This window comes from Mustela nivalis (assembly GCF_964662115.1).
Source record: "Mustela nivalis genome assembly, chromosome: 15".
In the NCBI taxonomy this organism is placed as follows: Eukaryota; Metazoa; Chordata; class Mammalia; order Carnivora; family Mustelidae; genus Mustela; species Mustela nivalis.
The window spans coordinates 74,199,203-74,221,353 of NC_139034.1; the positions used below are offsets into that span (position 1 = coordinate 74,199,203).

The 22,151-nt window shown below is 49.8% G+C and overlaps 2 protein-coding genes and 1 long non-coding RNA gene across 4 annotated transcripts; 1 reads left to right on the forward strand and 2 right to left on the reverse strand.

Annotated features, from left to right (window-relative positions):
• Nucleotides 1-5,973: 5,973 nt before the first annotated feature.
• Nucleotides 5,974-9,758, reverse strand: LOC309849318. 2 transcript variants are annotated; one of them, XR_014303649.1, is made up of 4 exons: nucleotides 9,681-9,758; nucleotides 9,488-9,531; nucleotides 6,815-6,918; nucleotides 5,974-6,451 (listed from the first exon to the last, which is right to left on the reverse strand). It is a non-coding gene; the product is annotated as an uncharacterized lncRNA (long non-coding RNA). The 2 variants fall into 2 exon arrangements; XR_014303650.1 differs by lacking the exon at nucleotides 9,488-9,531 and adding an exon at nucleotides 6,530-6,672 and having other exon boundaries at nucleotides 9,681-9,706.
• Nucleotides 9,759-10,979: 1,221 nt separating this feature from the next.
• SOX21 (SRY-box transcription factor 21) lies at nucleotides 10,980-13,515 on the reverse strand. The gene has a single exon (XM_082701464.1). The coding sequence runs from the start codon at nucleotides 13,435-13,437 to the stop codon at nucleotides 12,607-12,609; it is 831 nt and encodes a 276-aa protein (XP_082557590.1). The 5' UTR covers nucleotides 13,438-13,515; the 3' UTR covers nucleotides 10,980-12,606.
• Nucleotides 13,436-16,625, forward strand: LOC309849214 (uncharacterized protein; the record flags this gene model as incomplete). Its single annotated transcript, XM_082701516.1, has 3 exons — nucleotides 13,436-13,732; nucleotides 13,798-14,781; nucleotides 15,018-16,625. 3 exons carry the CDS (start codon nucleotides 13,436-13,438, stop codon nucleotides 15,201-15,203), a joined length of 1,467 nt encoding a protein of 488 aa, XP_082557642.1. The 3' UTR covers nucleotides 15,204-16,625.
• Between the last annotated feature and the right edge of the window lie 5,526 nt (nucleotides 16,626-22,151).

Genomic DNA, 22,151 nt, shown 5'->3' on the forward strand with positions numbered 1-22,151 from the left:
TCTGGGAGGAGTGACCAACTCAAATGCCATAGTTGAGAACTGACTGTTTGATTTATGAAGTCGCCGGTGACCTGGGTCAGGGCAGGTGTTGGTGGAGTGGTGTGGGGGGAGGAGAACAAACTCTGACTGGAGGGAGTTTAAGGGAAAGAGAAAACAGGCCATTAGAGATAGGGAATATAGACATCCCTTGTTTCTTTAACGAGTTCATTGTCAAGGGGAGCAGAGAAGTGGAATGGTAGCTCGAGGAGAAAACGGAGTCGAGAGAGGTTTATTTTGTATTGTTTTGTTTTTTAGAGGATAGCATTTATTTGTGTGCAGTAGGGAGGGAAAATTGTGCTACTGAAGGAGAAAGGGGAGATTTTCTGGAGCCACATGGTAGGTTAGCTATCTCTTGCTGCATAACAAATCATCCCCAAACTTACCAGTTTCAAACAACAGATGTTGGCTATCTCAGGATTTCTGTGGGTTAGAGACCCAGGGTGCCTGGCTGAGGGCCTCTGGCTCAGGGTCTTTCCCAAGGCTGCAATCAGTAGTCAGCCCCGGCTACCCTCATGTCCGGGCTCCACTGGGAGGGAGCCATTTCCATGTCACTTGCTCTGTTGGTGGCAGGCTTCAGGTCTTGGTGGGACCCCTCTATGAAACCTCTCGTAAAATGGCAGCTGACTTAGAGCAAGAGCTGAGAGAGAAGGTTGTGTGTGTGTGGGGGGTGTCATCATTTTTGTAATTTCATCAGGAAAGTGCCCTCCTACCCCTTTTTGTTAGAAGCAAATCGCTGGCTAGGCACAGCCCACACTCAAAGCCTTCTACAAAGGCATGAATTCCACAAAGTGGGGATCATCCGGGGTACATGAGAGCTCACCGACCACCAAGGAGATGGGGTCTAACGCCCAAGTAGAGAGGCTGGCCTTCCCTGTGATTGTCCATTTCTAGTCACAGGAAAGGAGGCAGCGTTTGTGGGTGCAGAGCTGACAGGCAGGGGGCTGTGGGCGTGGAGGGTGGGCGTCCACTCATTAGCACTGAGCCGCTGAGAGAACAGCAGGAGGTAACAAGATGACCCAGGCTCCTCTTCCTTTCTTCCTCTCTGTAGCCTCAGCATGGCTGGGATCCTAAATCTAGCACAACACAGTTCCTCCCTCTCCAATTCTTAACGGTGATGCATTTAAACTGATGCATTCACTAACAGTTTTACTTACTCCAACTCACAAAAATGTCAGAAGACCCACAGGGAAGCATGAGTAGGAGAAGGAACCAAGCAAGGGAGAGAAGAGGTGTGGCACCATCTGAGGGATTCACTCCCCAGCTGGGGTTTCAGGCATGCCCGCTCTGTCACTTTTCAAAAGCCATATTAAGCCAGAAGCCTTTGCCTCTGCACATTTGCAGTTCAAGGGATAAGGCTTCTCGGTGGTTTGTTCTGTTGAAGCAGAAAAGGGAGACCATTTTTCTTCTTTTTTTTTTTTTTAAATTAAAGAATAATGACATACCATATTGATTTAGGTGTACAACATAGAGACTTAATGTTATAAAACCATCATCACACTAAGTGTCATTGCCACGTCACCCTACAAAGTTGCTACAATATCATCGACTATATTCCCTGTGCTGTACGTGACCTCCCAGTGTCTTATTTATTTTATAACTGGATGTTCATGCCTCTGACCCCATCCCCTATTTTTCCCATCCCCTACACAACTCCCTTCTGACAACCGCCAGTTTGTTCTCTGTATCTGTTTGTCTGTTTCTATTTTGTTTCCTTTGCTTGTTTTATTTTTTAGATTCTGCATATAAATGAATCAGACGGTATTTCTCCTTTTCTGTCTGACTTATTTCACTTAGCATGATACCTTCAAGGTCCATTCATGTTGGTCACAGAGGGCAAGATTTCGTCCTTTTTTACGGCTGAGTAATAGTCCATTGCATATATAACTATGTGTACCACATCTCCTTTATCCATTCATCTGTTCACAGACATTTATGTTGCTTCCCTATCTCAGCTCTTGGAAATACTGCTGTCATGAATAGGAGACAAACTTTTTAATTTTGACTAAGAGCATCACCAGATGGATCTTCTTCAGTCATGATCAAGTGAATTTCAGAGTAGAGCACACCAGAAAACAGCATAGTATCAAGGAGCCTCTGGTTTGAATTTTAAGGATGGCAAAGGGGAAATCTTATTGTTGGTAAGGGGGCACCTCCACACAGGATACAATGCGAGTGACGCTTCCTTCTCTTGGGCGTCTGATGGGGCTCACCGGGCACAAATTAGGAATTCAGGAATAACAGTTAGCAGTGGCTCATTGCCATCTCCAAATGACTTGGGGTTCTCTGCCTTGCTATATTATATGGATAAGTGCTCTGGCCTGCTTGCCGCCCTCCCCTCTCCCCCGTATTTTAGTCCAAACCCCAAGTGCCTTGTCCTCTCCCATTCCTGGCCCTTGTCACTTCCTCAGCCAGGAGCTCTCCTTGGCCAACAGAACCATTTCAATTCTCCAAACTTTTCCCAGAGGCGTGCCCTACGCTTCTAGAACTACCAGCCCCTGTTCTTCCTGCGGGAAGAATTTTCAGTCGGGTTCTAGAGCGGCCTTTACGTCCCCCTTACTGGTGAAGGTAATTCCCCCAAGCCCACTGCAGCGGACAAGACTTTATTCTCAGGGAATGCTTTTTGAGAAAGCCTCCAACCGTAAGATCTGGGTAGAAACTCGGCCTCGACTTGGTCCGGGGAGCTTTAGCAGGAAGACAAACCCTGCCCTTTATCTCAAGAACCGCCTTCTCCCGACCTCCGACCAGCGCTAGCCAGGTGGGGTCGGGACCTCCTTCCGCCCAACGAACCCAGCCTCGGGCTGGTGCGATGAGCTTCCCCCCGCCCACCCCCAGCGCTGCTCTGCGCGGGCCGGGGTCCCAGCCCCCCGCGCTCCGCTTGCGAAGTGCGGAAGCCGACTTCCCTCCTCTTACACCCAAGGTGAGGGCGAAAGTGGCAGCTCTGGGTGCGAAGTGGGGGCTGGCATTTCCGCAGCTGCCGGCGGAGTCCGAGGCTTGGAGCAGGCCTCAAGGTCCAAGCAGGCTGGGATCTTGGCGGGTCCCCGAGGGCCTGGACCTGTGAGCCCCAGGGCTGCGCTGCGGGCCCGATTCGGGCCCGGCCCAGGCCTGTCACCCAAAGCGTGCCTGGGAGGGGACAGAGACGTGGGGGCCTCGGGCGGGTGCGGGTGGTGAAGCTGCCGAGGCCGGCGCCTACAGCCAGCTTTGTTATTTCGCTCAGTTTCCAAAGACGAAGACGCCCTGGCTCCCGGGAGACAAAGAGGCCCAAGGGCGACTTTTCCCAGCGGGAGGTGGCGGGGGCTTTGGAAGTGTAGTGAGTGGGTAATTCCTCCCCGCGGCCTCCGCTCCGCCCGCAGACAACAGAAAACAAACGCCTTCTCCGAGGGCCGTCTCCTCCCCGGAATCCGCAGCTCGACGTTTTCTTTCCCGCGGGTGGGTCACGACCCATCAGTTACATCCGAGGACAAGTTCAGGGTTCGCTAGTTTTGCGCAGAGACTCGTGTTGAGTAATGCTAGCCCCACATTTGGAGAAGGGGGAAAAACGCTCTTCCCACCTCCCAACACCAGGTTCGCAAAGTCTGCACCCCTGTAACACAAGTCAGGGCAGCTTTCTAGAAAGGAAACCGTGTCCAAAGACCCCGGGGAGTAGGTGCGCTCGAGCAGCTGGATGGGGGAGGGTGTGTAGCCGGTTGTGGGGGGCTCCAAGAGACTCAGTGCGGCTCCAGGCGACCCAAGGCCCCTGCGGTATCAGGAATGCGAGACTCGCCGGTTCCGGCTCCCCGCGCCCCGGAGAGGTGAGAGGGAGCGGGTGCGCGCTGCCACCGCGGGCTCATGTTTATTCACGCAGCCTTAAACAACCCGTTCGAATACATATTCATCGACCTCTCTAACTACTTGCTCAAGTCTAGGTTTGCAGGAGAACACTGAGTCCCTGAAAAGGCGGAACAGTAACTTGGGCTTGGGCTCTAGAAGCCTTGGTCTGGAGCAGAAGCAGCCTGTGCCTTTGTCCCGCAGCCGCGTCCCCAAGCGGCCCGACGTGGGGAGGTGGCTGAGAAGCGGGATTAGGGCTATTAGCTGCGGGCCTTATTTATGCCCCCAGGCTCTCGCCCAGGAGCCGGGAAGAGCTCCCAGGCTGTCCTACAGAGCCACCAAGGCAGATTTCCCAGCAAGAAACTGTGGAGCTCCCACGATCGCTGCCGAACCTCTTCTGAAGTTCTACCGTAACTGTGATTTCTTTTTCCTAAATAAGTTTCAGGCAGCCCATCATGTGTTTTCCACTGCGGGTCTGCAGGGATTAAACTCGTGGAGGAGAGGCTGGCCCCACTCCCAGAGACTCCTTTCTAAAATGTGGCTCCAGCCGAAGAGCAAGGCGTTGCAGGGGCTGGGGTGGGGGGGCGTTCGGGGCCTTCCCTCACTTCCGGATCCTCAGTTACACGCGGAACCTGTCAGAGCCAGCGTGATCTTCGCTGCCCACTCCCCGCCCTCCCCAATGGGGCCACTTTTCTAAGACTCCGGGAAACCCGCAGGGCCCCTGCAGAGGAATCAGGGTTGGGGGGCGTCTGGAAGTCTGGGGTTCTCCACCTCCTCCCGCTGTTCCGCACGTCCTATCCCTCACCAGCCCTCGGCAGCACCTTTCCCTGAAGGCAAGAGGGAGTGTCCGTGGTGCTGCTGTTCTATGATCTTTCCTGTCCTGATTTTCTTTTTCTTTTATCCTCCCTCTTTTCCTCCCGTTTCGCTCAGCACCCACTTGTCCCGCTGCCTCCTTGAAAAGGTTCCCCATCCCCTCTCCCAGGCTCTATGGGCATTTTCTTGTTCCTCCACTGAGCGGGTCTATGCAGGCAGAGTGAGGCCATGTAGGCCACCGTGCAGGTGATCCAGCACCCTTAGCAAAATTGCGGAGAAGTAGGAGAGCGTGGGGGAGAGCGCGCGCGAAACGTTGTTGGACAGATTTCCCGTGTGTTTGAGCGCGGTCATAATTCCACGCAATTTCCTCCTCCTCTTGATACACGCCCGCATAGATTTCCAGTCTGTCGGAATCTCGGCGGGTATTCCCAAACCAAGGCTTTACAATATGGTGGTAAATAAACCGGGGTTCGCCCCAAACCAGGTGTGTCTATGTCTGTGTCTGTGTGTGCGCTCGCGAAAGCGGGCCGCGCACACAAACTTTTGGATGTGAAATGGGCAGATGGGGAAAGCGCTATAAAGTTCCCCAAACTCAGTGGCAGTACTTGCAGGGGACTCTGGGGAGGAGAGGTTGAGCTCCCTGCGAGGTGGTGACATTCTAGGACGGTTGATTCCCCGCCCGCTCTGGGCCTACCCTCCTCCCCCTCCCCCATGCCCCCCCCCCCCCCCGCTGGGCCACACACACCCTGGGTTCCTGAGAGTCCTTTTAAAGGCATTCCCTCTTCTGCAAACAGACTTCTTTCCACTCCTGACCTCATGAAAAAGGTAGCCCCAGTGGAGACTACCGATCTGAAAAGCCTCACTTGGTCTCTGTTATCCGAGGCTGCGCCTCTCCTTTTGAGATTTCAAGATTTCTGCGAGTGGCTAATTACCTTGGGGTGATCCCGAAATAAAGTACTAAGGCTGGGCTGAGAAGGGAGGAGGGTGCTCCAGTGAAATTGACAATCCAGTAATATCATTCCGTGAAGAGAGGCTGAAGACGTCCTCGTAATTTCCCCCAAGAAATCTGGTTTTACTGGTCGATCTCAGTAGGAGAATTCTTTGCCTAGAGGCTCGAAATGAGTAATAGGCCGTGTGTCTCCAAGTGCTCAGCTAATATGATAATAAATACATTCAAAGAGAGCAACGGGGTGTTTACAATTAGTATCTTAACTTCGGCTGTTTGTCAAAAAGTCCCTAAATAACCCCTCCCCCAATCAAGCGAGGAGCCCAAAGGAGGTAGAAATCAGGTGGAAACATCTTCAAAAGGAATTAAAAAGCCAAAGCCGATTTTATTTCCTCCAGTCAAGTGTGAATGATGGGGCAGCCGCGGCAAGGGTGCTGGAGTCTACCTGACAAAGCGTGCAGTGAGGGGTTGGGGTGGGGAGAGGGACAGGGCAGCGGGGGTCACAAAAGCGAAGAGGCCTTCGCTGGTTGCCTTGTGGATACCACTTCCCTGCTTCGCGTCCAGGAGGTCGCCGAAGGCCCAGCGGCCACCTTGAACCTGGAAGCCCAGTCCGACAGGTCGCTGCCTCCTGCACAATTGCCCATCACCCCCAATCGCTGTGAATTTTATCACCTTAAGATGACTTTCAAAGGGTTTATCCGGGATAGAGCTCTCCGCAAGTTTTTCAGATTTCGGTTTCTAAGAATTTGCATGTTTTAAGCGAAGCTGAAGCTGCGAAGGCTCAGGTTACACTTTAAAATATGCGAGGCTTCCGCGCGGCCCCCGTGGCTTGGTAAGGCTCAGTTGCTTCTTTAAAAATAAATAAATAAATAAGAAGGAGGGGAAACCCCCACTGCTTTTCGAGTTTGGGATCCACCCCCCCCCCACCCTTTCTGTCAGCACGATTCAGAAGCAGTTGTCACTGCTTCTTTAAACCTACTCTCCCGCCAGCCGTCGGGGAGGTTAGGAGAGCTGCGTTCTGAGCGCCCTCGGAGCTTCGGCGAGTTCTCGGGACCTGTTAGCTCCGCGGTCTGTAATTTGCATTATTCATTTAAGTTAGGGGCAACTCAGAAAGCGACTGGAAAGCTCGACGGCTGGGTGGCCCGCAGGCCCTGTAGGCCTGGTGGTCAACCATCGAAAATAATTGACTTCGTTGGCTGCAATGGCCCTTACCGACGCCCGCCTCCGGGGCAGCACAAGAAATCCAAGGCCAGCCCGGATCTCGGCGAGTTCGCGCCCTGCCTTCGCCGGCAGTTCAGCCAGGAGTTTCCCCAGTCCTGTGGAATTGGGTCGAAGACATACAGACAGGAAGGGAAACGGGGCGTGGGTAAGGGGAGAAAACGGAGAGAAAGCCAAGCTTTAGGTGTATTCGAGTTCTTTGAACGGGTGGGAACAACGTTTCTACGCAGCCAGGTGGGGCTCCTCAAAGGCTCTGCCTTTGCGGTGGATTTAGGGGTGAGGACAGAGGTGGAATGGGGGGGGGGGTAGGAGTTGCTCGTGGCCTGTTTGGTTTTTAATATCTTTTCCAGCGGCCCAGATGGACAAAGAAAGAGCCCTCAGAAAAGTGGGGGCGATCTTCCCTGCTGGACCACTTCCCACCCCTAGATAAAGGGGGCGGGGGTGACAGGGGGCGGCGAAAAGCTAATCGGTCTTGGTATTCCCCCTCCCCCTCATCCATAGGAGGTCCGGGTCCCCCCATTAAATTTATATTCATTCATTCCACAACTCTTCCTTCAGCACCTACCAGATACCAGACACTGTATAAGACCCTCTAAAACGCAGCATAAATGGAAATCAGGCCCCAAACCCAGAGCCCAAGGACTGGCTCCCTGAAATGTTCTAAGATCAGCATGCATCTTGGAATCGCCAGACTTGCTGCTCTCCAGATTCCAACGCTGGGCAAACGGACACAAGGAAACATAACTTCTGCATAACTTTTACTTCTCCTTTCCTTTTTTCTTTTCTCAAGTACCAAAGCACCATTAATTAGAAGAATAATTACTGCTACCCTATATTATCCCAACCTGTTCAATTTCTATCTGCTGCAGACAATGCTAATAAAGGCAATTATTGCTTCTATAAACATCCCGAGGCAGCACTCTCCTCCCGCGGTGTGTGTGTGTGTTTAAAGAATATATATAAAAAGTTCCCCCGCTCATTTGCATAGCTTCATCTTTACCTTTTCCCATTCAACCCTTGCAAAAAGCATATCTATTCAAAGCCCTTGCAAAAAGCATATCTATTCAAAGGGCATTTAGTCCATTTCTTTCTTGGCCGGTAAACCTATTCATCAATTGTTCTGCCTTGTAGATCGCATTCTAATGCTAATCTAGCGTGTTAAATATCTTTTTGTTCCCCTTTCACCGTTTTGTCATTCAGTTTATCCAGTTTTGGTCACCCATTTTATTTATTTATGCGCCTGCTCCTATTCAGGGGCTCATGTATTTTTTATTATGTTGTTTCACTGTCACGCAGTGTCAACTTAGTCTATTCAATGGGGGCTACTTGAAGGCCGGAGGGACAAAGCGTGTACACATTGCACCGCTATTCATTCCGGCCAGCTGGATCGGCTGAAAAAAAAACCTTGTGAAAAGAAACGCCTCACAATGGACACAGAAGAAGTGCACAATGCTAACAGTTTTCCAAATACCACTGATTGGTTTCTTCACAATGAGGAGAAAGCCGCCGCTTTTTCTTAGCTCCACTTCAACAAACAACACTCTCACAAAACCTCCCAACCCTGCGTTTTGTTCCCGGACAAAACCTCCTCGACTGTCTAAACGCTCCCACTGAAGGACAAAAAAAAAAAGAAAAAGAAAAAAGAAAAGAAAAGAAAGAAAGAAGAAAAAGGAAAAAAGAAAGGAAAAAGGAAAAAAAAAAGAAAAAGAAAAAGAAAAGAAAGAAAAAAAGGGGGGAAAGAATGGGGAGTGAGCTCTTTCACGATTTTCCCCCTTTTTTCCCCTGCAAGAGAGAAAAAAGAAATTGGGGGGGGGGAGTTGTCAGTGAATTAATAATATCAGTCTTGTAAAAGAAGAGGGCTGACCTTTGAGATGCACTGGGCTGAGGGAGAGAGAACGGGGGAGAGATTAATAAAGTTTGGCCGGCGCGCTCTCGGCCTCCGCCGAGCTGCGGGCGCAGGACCGACCCCGACACTGGGGGCGGGCGAGTTGCGGGGAACTTCCCTCGCCCGCAGGGGGCGGCGGCGGCGGCGGGGAGCGCCCGCGCCGAGCCGCGCTCTGATTGGCTGGCGCGCGGGTCCCTCTCTCTGCTCGGGGCAGGCGGTCGGATCCTCTCTCCATCTCCTGCGCCCCTCGCCGAGGCCGCCCGGAGTCGGGGGACGAGAGGGGGGACGGGCGCTGTTTTGTTCCCGTTTCTTGCGGTGGGCGGGGAGGGGGCGAAGAGGGGAGGAAACTGTCCAGAGAAAGGACAATAGCGGCCGCTCCGCGGCTGCCCGGAAGCCGCCTCTCGCGCGGCTGCGGCCCCCAGCGCCGGGGCTTACGGCTCGGACGGGGTGGATTCCACCTGTTTGCGCCAAGCCTAAAGGCGACACGCCTGGCCCTTCAGAGGTGAGGCTCGTTTAAAGCCTTTGGGCAACCGTGCCTACCTAAAAAATGTCGTCGTGGCTTTTTTAACCCTTTAAAAGAAAGGAAAATCTAAGAAGGGAGGAAAGGAAGAGAGGGAGGGAGGGAGCAGAGAAAAGGATGAGGACAGAGAGAGAGAGAGAGACCTCAAGCCCGCAGCTGCGCGCTGCCTCGTCCCCGCTCTGTGTCTGTGGCCACTTTCAGACTTGGACGCGCACACCTAGCTCCTTCTCCACGCGCTTGCCCCAGAGTCGCTCCCACTTACTTCTGCACAGTCTAACTCAGAGCGAGGTTTTCTCCAGAGGTAACCTGTTGGCAAGAATCCTGGAGTCAGAGGGGTGATAACCTGGTCACCCCCGTGGGGCCTGCGGACATACCCAAACCACCAAACAGCCGCACAATCTGTTGGCGACGTGACCCTGTGTGCGCACCCCCAGCGGCTTCCCCCCTCCTCTTACTCATCTTTCCAGTCCTCTTCTTATTCATCAGCACTCGGGAGCCTTGCTTCCCAGAAAGCGCTGATCTTTGGGAAAAAGGGAGGGGGTGGGAGGGGGCGGGGAATCTTGGAGCCGGTGGGGCCCGAGCTGGAAGGCTCAGGGAGGTAACTAAGATTTAGGGCTGGGGTGATTTCCAGCAAGCCGCAGGAAGTTCCGTGTTGAGAAGTGATGGGCTGCTACAAAAGGGAAAGACGAAGCCTTGAAAGGATTTAATTAACCGTGTCAGGGATAATTACCCCTGGACAGTCCAAATTAGTTTTGCATAATCGCTCAGAACCATATGAATTAACTTATAATATTGCAAAGAGCTCAGGGAATAACAGGAGAAGGATCGTTTTAATTAGTGAATCAGGGTCAAACCAGCAGAGCCTATTTCTCACATTTCCAAAACTTTTCATGGTTTTTAAAATATTATTCCGTTGGGGGAAAACAATGACTTTAAAGAGTTGGGTCGCTTATAAAGACGTGCAGCTCCCAGAGATGGTCTCTGTCAATGGGGAAACTAGTTTAGGACTAGTTGAGTCCTGTATCTTGAGAATTTCTTTCTTGGTGGGCGGAAAATCAAGATCTTCCTACAGTTAAAAAAAAAAATTTTTTTTTTTTTCTCTGATAGTCTTCCTGGTCCCCTGTCATTTCCTTTCTAAAATGAAAATCCTGTATATGAAAACTTGTCTAGCCCTGGAAATTCAACCTTCTCCTGCAGAATTTGTAATACTTATATTTTAATGCCATTTGGTATGACAGAATAAAGCCCTTAAGAGGCCAAAAGTTGTACATCATCGTTAGCAGTGATTAGCCTTCCAAATAAAATCTTAAGGTGTAAACAAGGAATATGCCAAAGATACGTGAACACATTACACTGACTTAAGTGGTGGGGCTCTCCCACTAACAAGATAAAGTGGTCAGGCAACTTTCCTCTCTTAAAATGTTACTGGAAACTCATGAAATGCTTTGAACGGTCTGGATGTTTTCAATGGGCTCTGTTCTACTGGTTCATGAATGCCTTTTTTTTCCCCCCCAAGATAATACAACTACTTGGGTTTTTTTTTTTTTTTATCTTCTTTCCTATTCACGATTAAAAATGTGATAAATCAGGTTTTTGGCTCTGAATAACAATGGCTTGATTTAGATTTCCTAGTAAATCTATTCAAAAGTGAAACAAAGGCTGCCTTTGGAGGATACCTTACACTTCACCTGGACCAGGCACGTAAGGGCAATTCAGATAAAAATCTTGTTAGGAACTCAACAAGAAATAGAGGATTTTCTCTTTTCCCTGGTTCAGGCTTTATTTAAACTCTTTGTTCAAAAAAAATGAACAGAGTGATAGTCGGATTCTAATTTACAGATATAGTTTAGACGTCTAATATTAAATTAGAAGATCACACAAGAAAACCATTTACACATAAAGGTTAAAACCAATACTTAAACTTTTTAAAACTTTATATTACATAAAGTCAAAATGAAACTAAATACATGTTAGCCAACTTCATTCACAAACATTAGTCAAAAATATATACATTTAAAAAGAAACAAAAAGCTATAGTTGAGGTTCTTTTCTCTAAAATGTGTTTTATCATAATTTGCAAATGAATTGCAGGTAATCTAAAAAATAAGCTAATTAGGGAAGGAACTCCAAAACACATTTAAGCGGTTCAAGTTGGTGAAGAAATGCTAGCTGAAAATCAGAGACATCTGTCAAACAATTCTGTTTTAATTTCCAGTTTTGCTAAATAATAAATATATCATTGCCACTCAGACGAAAAAAGTCTGATTTAATCTTAGATAAAATTGCGATTCTGAAATAGTCCCGCAATTTTTAAAAGTTAACTTTGACATTTGCTCAAAATGCTTTAGAGTCTAAAACCGACTCAAATTTAGGGCAACGCAAATAACACATTTTCAGACTCCATGTTTTCACGGACATATACACATTTACAATCTTAAGGTGAACTCAGCCATAAGGGGAAAATAGGAACAGTGCCTTTTATCTTTCTGTAAACTGTGTCAGAAATCCGAGCAAGTGGACTCAGGGAGACTTATCAGCTGTTGTCGTTGTTGTTTTAAGGTATAAAATCGAATTGACAACTTTTCATCTCGCACAGATTTCTTGTTTGCATTCCTTGCTCTTAAGAGCTCTCGCTCTCATTTGCATATGACGTGATAAACAAAAGAAAGCGTGATCATCTCACATACAAAAGGCCAGATTGGAGCCGGTCACTGGTCAAGAATGGATCCGGTCTGTGAGTTCTGCTTGAGAGAACAGAGATTTGCAAAGTCAAAAAGTACAAATAGGGAGCAAGGCCGCTCAGAGCCTTATCGCTCTGAGAAACTAATGACACAGATCAGCTTTTCCCGTGTGCCAGCCATTTCAGACCTAACACTTGAACAGAGTGCATGCGACACAGACCAGGAGGGGGATAGCCCCCACCTCCAAAAAAAACAAACAAACAAACAAAAAAAAAACAAAAAAACAAGATAATGAGAAACAAAAACAAAACCGACAGTTAACTTCCAACAAACAAAACTGGAAAGCCCAACATGTCAAAAAAAAAGTTACTCCTCCACCTCCTTGGGCCCAAACGCAACAGGTTCCGAAGTGCAAAGCAAACATCAACTGCTGTCGGATACAACCGCCCTCCTTAAAGTGGGCTGCCGAAGTGCGGGTCTGAAATGATCCTGTGAATCCACACGCACACTCGCCCGAGCACGCGCGCGCTCTGCCACTCGCGCCCCGACTGGCATCTCCGCCTCTGCCTGCACCTATACATCTTATGTACATACAACCCGGGGCCCCCGTCGCGGGAGGGCGCACGGGGAGGCCGCGGAGCTCGTACCTATACATATGTACACGTGCGCACACCGGTCCTCGCGAGGCGGCCCCGCGGGGTCATAGCGCGGCGGCGTAGGCCGCGGGGTAGGGGTCCAGCTGAGGCTTGCCCATGCCCGGCAGCAGGATGTAGGCGAGCGGCGGCTGCAGCCCGGGGCTGGGCCACGCGCTGCAGTTGCACGGGATCATGTAGCCCGGGTTGCCCGGGCTGGGGTGCGAGTGCGTGTGCCCCCCGGCGGCCGCCGCCGCCGCTGCAGCCGCCGCCGCCGCGCCGTGGAAGGCGCCGGCGCCCGCGGTCGGGTAGCCCAGCGACGACGCGTACGGGAGGCCGGACGACGACGACGAGATCTCTGCCATCTTGGAGCCCAAGTCGAGCAGCGAGTAGGGGCTGCCGGCGGCCGCGGCGGCGGCTGCAGCGGCGGCGGCGGCGGCCGACTGCGGGAAGAAGACGCGCGCGGCGGCGGCGGCGGCCGCGGCGGCCGCCTTCTCGGGGTTGGCGAGCAGCGATTCGGGCACCAGGCCGCCGCCCGCGCCCGCGTGCAGCCCGGCGCCCGCCTTGAGCGCCGGGTGCTCGGCGTCGGCCACGCCGCCCAGGCCGTAGGGCACCGGGAAGGCGAACTTGTCCTTCTTGAGCAGCGTCTTGGGCTTGCGCCGCGGCCGGTACTTGTAGTCGGGGTGCTCCTTCATGTGCATGGCGCGCAGGCGCTTCGCCTCGTCGATGAACGGCCGCTTCTCCGACTCGGTGAGCAGCTTCCACTCGGCGCCCAGGCGCTTGCTGATCTCCGAGTTGTGCATCTTGGGGTTTTCCTGGGCCATCTTGCGCCGCTGAGCCCGCGACCACACCATGAAGGCGTTCATGGGCCGCTTGACGTGGTCCACCGGCTTGGACATGCTCTCGCCGTGCCGCGGCTGCAGCCCGCCGCCGCCGCCGCCGCCCGGGCCGTCGCCCTCCGCCCGGAGGAAATCAATGTTGGCTGTCCGCGGGGACCCGTTCGGCCGGCCCGCGCTCGCCGCGCCCAGCTTCGCGCCCCGGCGTCGCTCCCGCCCGGGGAGAGGGGGCTGGGGGCTGAGCCCAGGGCCGCGCCGCGCCCCGGGCCTCCCTGGTCTCTCCCGCCGGGCGCCCGGGAAGATCCTCTCGGGGGCACAGGAACTTCTCGGCGCTGCCCCCACCCCACGGTGGCAGTGGGCCCTTTGCTTTCTTTTTTGTCCTTCCTCTCCGGCTGCGTCGGCTCGCGAACTCCCCGCAGGTAGTCGCGGCCCCGCAGAACTCTCCTCGTCCTCGGTCTTTTCTCTCTCAAACGCCGCGCAGCTCGGAAAGTTGCGTCGCGAGGACCCCACCAAGTTGAGCCGAGGAGCCCGCCGCCGCGTGCTGCCAAGTGCCAAAGGGGGCCCTCGGCGGCTGGAGTGTTTGGGTTCTCCTCGGTGACTTTCTCATTTGACAGTAGCAGATGGGGGTGGGGAAGGAGGGGAGGTGGCCCCGGAGGAGGAAGAGGAGGGGGAGGCGGAGGAGGGTCCGGGCGCAGCGAGGGAACGCAGAGCTCAGCAACGGTTATAAATACAAATACAGCAGCGCCGGCCGGTCTTCCTGACTCGCGGCAGGGCTCGCCGGCGGGAATCCCCCCCCACCCCGATCGGCTGGGGGCTCGGGGCGGGGAAGACGTCTGCCGCCCCAGCACCTGCCTCGCGGGTCTTCCTCTCCCGCTGCCGGTCCGGGAAGGAGGCTGGAGGCTTGAGCAAGCCTGGGGTCGCTGGGCCTCAGGGGAAATCCTTCCGGCTCGCCGAGGCGCCGCGTCCCGTAGTCCCCCGGGCCATGCCGGCTCCGCTCGCTCTGAGCTCCTCCAGGGGCACCGGCCGACTCGGGCTCCCGGAGAGCGCCGGGCGCGGCGGGCCGGCTCCGGGCCGCGTCCCCTCCTGGCTCCTCCCGGCCGCCGCCCGGCACTTGCAACTAACTTCAACCAAGTTTCCTGCGCCGGCGCGCTCGCCCGGCTGCGTGCGCCCGCGTGTGCGCCGCGCCCGGGGCCCCGCTCTCCCGGCTTCTCCGGCCCGAGCCGAGCGGGCGCCGGGCGGAGGTGCTGGAGGAGGGGATTTAAGCAAAACGCGCCATCACCTCTATTTGCAGGTCCGCGCTGGGGCTGCTCCCGCTTCCCCCACTCCCGTAGCACAGGGGGCCCCTTCCTGGCCCAGGCCGCCACTCCGCCGCTCCCGAGGCGGCAGGAGCCCCGTGCACGGGCTCAGGTGAGTGTGGCTACCTGCGTGTGCACGCGCCCGGAGCCGGCGCGGGGTGTGCATGTCCGGCCGCGATTGAGTGTGTGTATATCTGGGGGCATGGAGGAGGTGGAGCCCAAGACTCCAGGAGGGAGGAGGGACCAGCGGAGCCTCCTCCCGCTCCCACACCCCCAGGACCGCGAATTAAACTGGAGCCCCTCCGCCCCCTCCATACTCCTCCTCCCACCCCATTCACTGGAGAGCAGGTTGAGGCGAGCGGAGAGCTAGGAGCGCGCCGCGGAGTCTGCGCACTGTTTGGTGCTGGCAACCCCTGGTGTCATCCCGGCCACCCCGGCCCTGGTCGCGGCTCTGGGCTCCTCTGCCCGGAGGAAGGAGGCGCGCAGGAGGAGGAGAGCCTCTCCAACGACGGCAGAAGAGGGGACGCGCTCTAGAAAATATTGGAGACTTTTCCTAGGAAGAAAGCTCATTTTCCTTGGAGGTCCAGATGTTACTGGCAACAGATGCTGCCCGCATTTTCTTGCGCTGGTGACGCACCCAGTCAGAGGTAGTGAAGTGAAAAATAACTCAGGAGGAACTGAGCGTGCTCTTGGCAACCCTTTCGGAAAGGAGCTCGCCCAGGGTGAGAATAGGCATCTTTGGCTGACTGTTGAGCTCTTTGAAAAAAATCTGAGTGTTTTGTTTTGTTTCTGTTCTGGTCGACAGAGCCACCTTTACGCTGATCTCTTTAAGGTACAGTTAACTTAACACTATCTCACTTAAATGCACAGCTAGGGGGAAGGTGTTCAGAATCAGTAAGTGTCAAACGTCGCTCCGAAAGAACAAAGTGAAACATACCAATCACTCTGTACTGAAATCGCTTTATGCTGTTAAGCTCAGTTTCCTTTAGAAAGAGTAGTTTTTCCCTCATAATTGACAGGATGCAAAAAAAAAAAAAAAAAAGCATGCTTTTTGTTTGCATATTTTTATCACTTCTTGGTATGCTGTAGCATGATCGGTCTGGAGGTTTTTATTCACAAGTTGGCCTGTCCTTCAGGGAGAACTTGCTTGCCTTCTTTCTTTGGCAGTTAGGATGGGACCTAGCCATGCGGTGTACACAAGCAGGAAGTTCTGTAAGCAGTTAACTCTTGAAGACTTCCCCGGGATGTATGTTCATCTCATACCCAGACACACAGACACAGGGCACTGATTGTAGTTGTGAACTTAAATAAAAACTGTTTGGGGCCATCAGATATATTTAAAAGTTAGGCTTGTTTTAGTACTCATTTTAAAAATAATGATTATTGCTTTCATTTTAGTTGCTGTGACATACAGAAATGTGAGTCAACAGTGGAATGTATGGGAGTCTGTATTTTTCTTACAGTATCTTACTTTGTATGTTTACTTTGTATGTCCTTGTATTGCTGTATTGCTGAAACAATTGGGCTGATTTCTGTAGAACCATTCTCCTTTACAAGCCCTATAAAGCCACCAGGTCATTCACAGACTCTGGGTGGAGTAACTTTAAAACACTAGCAGGTGTAATTACATAGACTACAATATTAAATATACTGTTTTGTGATGATAAACGACAAAATTATCATCCCCGAGCTTTCAACCCAACTTCTATAGTAGGTTTGAGACAAAAATATTATACACTGTCATATGAAGAACATACGCATAGGGATGCAAAATTCGAAAAACTGTTATTCACTAAACATTGTGGATAAAGTCGAATCTAATGAAAGTTATCTTAACATATACAGATAAGGACTGAGAAAAGGTATTTATATTGGTGAGTTAAACTATAATCTGCTCTTTGCAAATTTACATTAAAAAATCTATTGTAATAAATTATTACCACGGGGAAAAAAATGTTCATACATGGAACTGAAACGTGTGCTTATATGTTAGAACGTCTTAGAGAAAGCAAAATACATAAGCTTCCTTGGATATAGTTTTATAAATCGTGCAGTATTGCCTGTTTAGTGATATTAAGTGACCCAAATTTGAAAGTTTTTAAGTCCAAGAAGGCTGAACCATAGAAAACAAAGGTGCTTTCCATGCCTGAAAAGAAAATAGTTCCTGTGTGTTTGTTTGCCTAGTCACCAAATTAAATTTCACACATGTCAAAAGAGGAGAGATTTGGTTTTCAATTTCGGTTTTCAGAGGGTGAATAGCCTTGGCCTAGGCCCTTCCCAGCCAAGGCAGGGCCCTCTCAGTAAGCTGGAGTGAAAGGCAGGCAAGGCAGCACTGGTCCTATGAACCAGCCTTCACACTTCTCTGAATCTGACTGAGCTTTTCACAAAGTTTTTATGCCGTCTTCTCTCTTACGTGCCAAAATGTAAATTCAGTTTTAAAGTCCACAGATCGTATGCTCGAATTGAGATGAGGTTATATTTTTGTTCTTTTTTTTTTTAACCTAAAGATGAAAAATACCAAGATATAGGAAATAGTGTGTGTGAGTGAAAAGTGAAGGTGAAATAAACTGAATGAGAATTATAAGTTCAGCGGGCTTTATATGATTTGCTCTTGAGTGGGATCAACCAAAGAAGCCTGTATCTTGAGCGGTAGAGGCGGCGTGGGCTCTGCATTTTCCTTGTGGCCGCTTCATACCCGCGATCACAAATCTGTCTCGCCAGAAACTGAGAGGCAAATTCTGTCCAAAAAAGTTTGTGAGTCTGTATAAATTCAGTTTCTATTTTACCCCCTGAAGTCCTCCCCAGTCAGTGGTCTTTTTTCCGGTCTAAAGCTTTCACTAGGAGGCAGCAATGAGGTTGTTGGGGAATTAAAAACAAAACAAAACAAAACCAAAAAACAAACTACAAAACCTTGGCAACACCAGACCGACTGGCTTTCTTTCTCTTTCTCTTCCATAAAAGAAGAGAGAATATCTTGTTCCCAAAGGAAGACAAGGGATCAGGATGAACTAAATCATTTTCCTCCATCCTTTCAGTCCGCACGCCCATACTGGATTTTCACAGAGCCGGCTCACCAACACATTTTCCTAGAACCACGGAGCTGGTGAACCACAGCAAAGAAAGTCCACTAGTGGGGGACCAAGAGGTGAGCAGAAGAAAGTGACTGAGCAGTAAAGGTGCCGCCTTTACTGGAAGTTAGAGACGAAGTCTTTGCACCTGGGAACACTAGCAGCCACAGTGAAAGAACTTTGGGGTTCTGGTCTGAAGCAAGTGTAATGAAAGAATTCATAAGGTTTCAGACCTGCATAGAAAGGTAATACAGCCTGTTTGTCCGGTTAAGGAGGAAATGAGCAAACTGTGACAAAAGCTACCTCATCTGGGCTCTTGTCACTGTTCTCGGGCTCCCTAACTCTTGTCCCATCAGCCCCCAAGTGGGGGAAAACCCCAAATCTGGAGTCTGCAGAAAGCCGAGGAGTTGAAAGAGGCCTTGGATCAGGCACAGCAGGAGCCAACAGCTGCGCAAGTGGCCTTTCACTGGCTCCTGCTACATTTTCATCTTTTTGAGATGTCTGTCCCTTTCTTCTCACCGCTCCTGCTATACCTGGAAACTGGGACTAGACAAGTCAATTAGGGAGACACCTTTCCTCATCCTTAGCAGTGCTGGGGCAGGCTAGCATTTTCCAAAAGGAGCTTCACCTAGATGACAGAGCAAGAAAAACAAAACCCAAAACAGCGCACCCTCCCACTCCCCTGCACCCCGCCAAAAAACACCTAAGGGGGGGGGGGGAAAGACAATGCAAATAATCCAAGACAGATAACTTCACAAAGTATTGATTTCAGATCCCAAGACATTCTTCAAAGCAAGGAGAGAATTAGCCCTCTAAGGACAAGAGCTTCTTGAAATATGAGGGAGACAGCGGGGAACAAACCCAGAAATGAACAAGGCCATTCAGGCGTACCCTGCGGCCTGTGTAATGAAATCCCGTCCCAACCCATTTGCAAGCGAGGAGACTGCCGTCAGGTGTGGTGGGGTTACTTGTAAATTTCATCACCCCAAGGGCTTTGGTTGTTTTCCAGAAGGAACAAAGCTGAGAGAGGGAGTACCCCTTAAGTGTTCCAGAGGGGTGGTGAAGAAGCCATGCTTCGGGCTTTCCAAACTCGCCGTCTTACTGTACCCCCTTCCAACGTGCTCCCTGAGTGTTCCTACCCCTGAGAATGTCTCCTGTCTAAGGATGGGTCTGCTTTCGAGCTCACTTTTTTAGGAGAGCTCTATAAGGTAAGACCTACCGACCGTCATTTGCAATTGCGGAACTGAGCCTCAGAGCAGATGAATCACCTGCCCAAAGTCCCACAACCCAACACAGAGGAATGGCCTTTGAATTAAGCCCATGCCCCTCACCACCAGCACCACCAATCTGAGACCTGGCACAAGACCCAGCCCTCTCCTGGCACAGAATCTTAATTCCACCTCCTTCCTCAGACCTTCTGTGACTCCCTCCATGACCCACCGCCCCTCTGAGGGAGTGCCCAGTGGCATTCTCCCCAGGAAGACGATCCAAATCCACCTGAGAGGTCATCTCCGCAGGTCTCTTGCTGGCTCCTCTCAGCACAGATTGGGTCTCAGCTGCGATCCACCTTTCCCCCTCTTTGGGCTTCCCACCACAAGCACCCCTCAGTTGCCAGCCCAGAAAGACCCCAATCTCTACCCTCTCTCTGACGGCCGGCTCAGGGTCGCTATATGAGAGTCTCCTACCAGTGACCTCTAATCTCAGTCTTTCTGTTCCTCAACACAAGAGATGTTCCTTGTCCATCCTACCTCTCTCCTTCCCTCTTTTGTGAACTCCAAGTACACAAAGTTGGTATAATCACAATTCCCACCAGATTTTTGACATGCTTGCCCGATTGCTCCCTCAATGGTCTGTTTTATAAGGTAACAATGAATCCACCACTCAAAATAAAATCTGCCTGTAAACCTATATCAAACCAAATGATCTCCCCAGTGAACTATGTACTTGCCTCCCCTAACCCAATGTAACGATTTTCATTCCTTCCCTTTTTTTAAAATTTAGCTATATAGTTTTTCATTTATTTATATGTATCCTTTAAAATTCATCAATACGTATCCATTAAAAGAACATTTTAATTTTAATTTTTAATATAATATCTATTAATGAACTGTTTTCATTTAATCATATTGTATGGATTCAATAGTACTGGATATCATTGAGTTTATTCGTCCTAGATGCAATGTAAGATTCAATGATATAAATGTCCCACAGTGTATTTGCTTATACTCTCCCGTTTTGAGCATGCGGGTTGTTTCCGGTTTTTAACCATGGGAACAGGTTGCCAGAGGCATCCTTGTTCTTGTGTATTATACACATGCAAGAAATGTTACAGGCACAAAGCTGTGAAAATGGGAAATACCTGGTGCTGTACCCCTCTTCCAAGTATGTCCCTTTGTGTTTGTTTGCCTTTGATTTTTTTTTTTTTCCTGCGCAAAGAAGTTGTCCTTTATATTTTGCCTAAAGTTCATGGTTATTATCTATGGGCATGTAGGTCTTATAGGAGCTCTTTCTCCATTTCCAGAATCCATCTGAAATTGAGATGAGGTTTGATTCCCCCCCCCCCTTAGGATACTCAATTTTCTAGAACCATTAATTGAAAAGACTGCTTTTCTATACTGTTCATTAGTGCCACGTTTGCCATCCGATGTGAGTCAGTTTCTGAGCTCTTTATTTTACTTCATTTTATTCATTTTTTCTATTTTTTCACAATATTGCACTATCCTAATTCTGGCAGAACAAGTCTTCTCATCTTGTTCTTACTCAAAATTATCTTGGCTTCTCTTGGCCTTTGCATTTCCATATAAATTTTAGAACAGATTGTTAGGTTCCAAATATTCTTTAAAAACCTCAAATTTTAACATTATTTTTACTTTTAACTTAAGGTATAATTGGCATAAAACATTATATTAGTTTTAGGTGTACACTGTAATGGTTTGGTATTTGTATACATTATGAAATGATCACCACAATCTAATTTACATCTCTCATCATAAGTAATTGCAAAAACTTTTTTCTTTTGATGAGAACTTTTTAAGATCTACTAAAACCCAAACATTTAAAAAATATTTTATTTATTTATTTGAGAGAGACAGAGAGAAAAAGAGCACTCATGGGGGAAAGGGCCAGTGGGGAGGGGCAAACACTCTTCCCCCCTGAGCAGGGAGCCCCGACATGAGGCTGGATCCCAGAACCCTGGGATCATGATCTGAGTTGAAGGCAGATGCTTAGCCAACTAAGCCACCTGCCCAACCCAAACCAACCAAAACATTTTTAAAAAGCCTTTTAGTTAAGATTGCTGTGATTCTTGGGGTTCATGTAGGGAGAATTGGCATCTTTACAATTTTAACATTTGGAATCCACGAGCCTAATTTCCTTCCCTTAATTTTGTTCTTCTTTAATAGTCTGTTATCTTACAATTTGCTAGTAGAATTCTTATTCATCTATTATTCCTATGTTTTTAAAACTATTTTTGATGTTATTACAAATAGCACATTTTAAAATTATCTTTTTAAAAAGGTATCTTTTAAATGATTTTATATTCTATGGTTGGTATACAGAAATACAATAGATTTTTGTATATTGACTCTAAGTGGCAACCTTGTAAAACCATTTTTTAAAAAGATTTGATTTATTTATTTGACAGAGAGAGAGATCACAAGTAGGCAGAGCAGCAGGCGTGGGTGGGGGGGGAAGCAGACTCCCTACTGAGCAGAGAACTTGATGTGGGGCTCGATCCCAGGACCCTGAAATCATGATCTGAGCTGTAGGCAGAAGCTTAACACAATAGGCCACCTAGGTGCCCCGTAAAACCATTTTTAATTCAAGAAATTTATTTTTGGGTTCTTTTGGATTTTCTACCTACAAAATCATCATCTGTAAATAATGGGAGTTTTCTTTCTTCCTTTCCAATCTTGTACACTTTATTTCCTTTTTCTTGTCTTATTGCACTGTCTACACTCCTCAGTTCATTGTTGAACAGAAGTTGTGATAGTGGGCATCTCCACGTTTTTCCTGACCTGTGCATGGCATAGTGAGGGGATGGAGTCATGGTACTCTTTAGAGCTTTTGGCTGTCAGTGATCTACTTCAGTTCTGGTCCCACTGTCACCCAATCATACACCCAAACCCATTTTCCTGGGATTCTACTTGGTTACGCTTTTCTGACTTGGACAGTTTGTTCAACCACCCAGTCTTTTTCTCTAAAACAACAGCAAGCCCACCTGGTTGGGTCCATGAACTCTGCACACTGGAAGAATATCTCCACTGGTATAAATTCCTGCATCTTCCATTCCTCCATCAGCCTGGTGGAGGTATTCGCCAAATATCGTTGCTCATCCCCTGAGTGGTTTTCATATTAGATCGTTTGCTCTGACCTGTCTGAATGCCACTTTGCTATCTTCACCTTGCATTAGGAG

What these genes read in the sequence shown, in the direction of transcription:
- SOX21 (XM_082701464.1), bottom strand. Translation starts at nt 13,437, where the DNA reads ATGTCCAAGCCGGTGGACCACGTCAAGCGGCCCATGAACGCCTTCATG.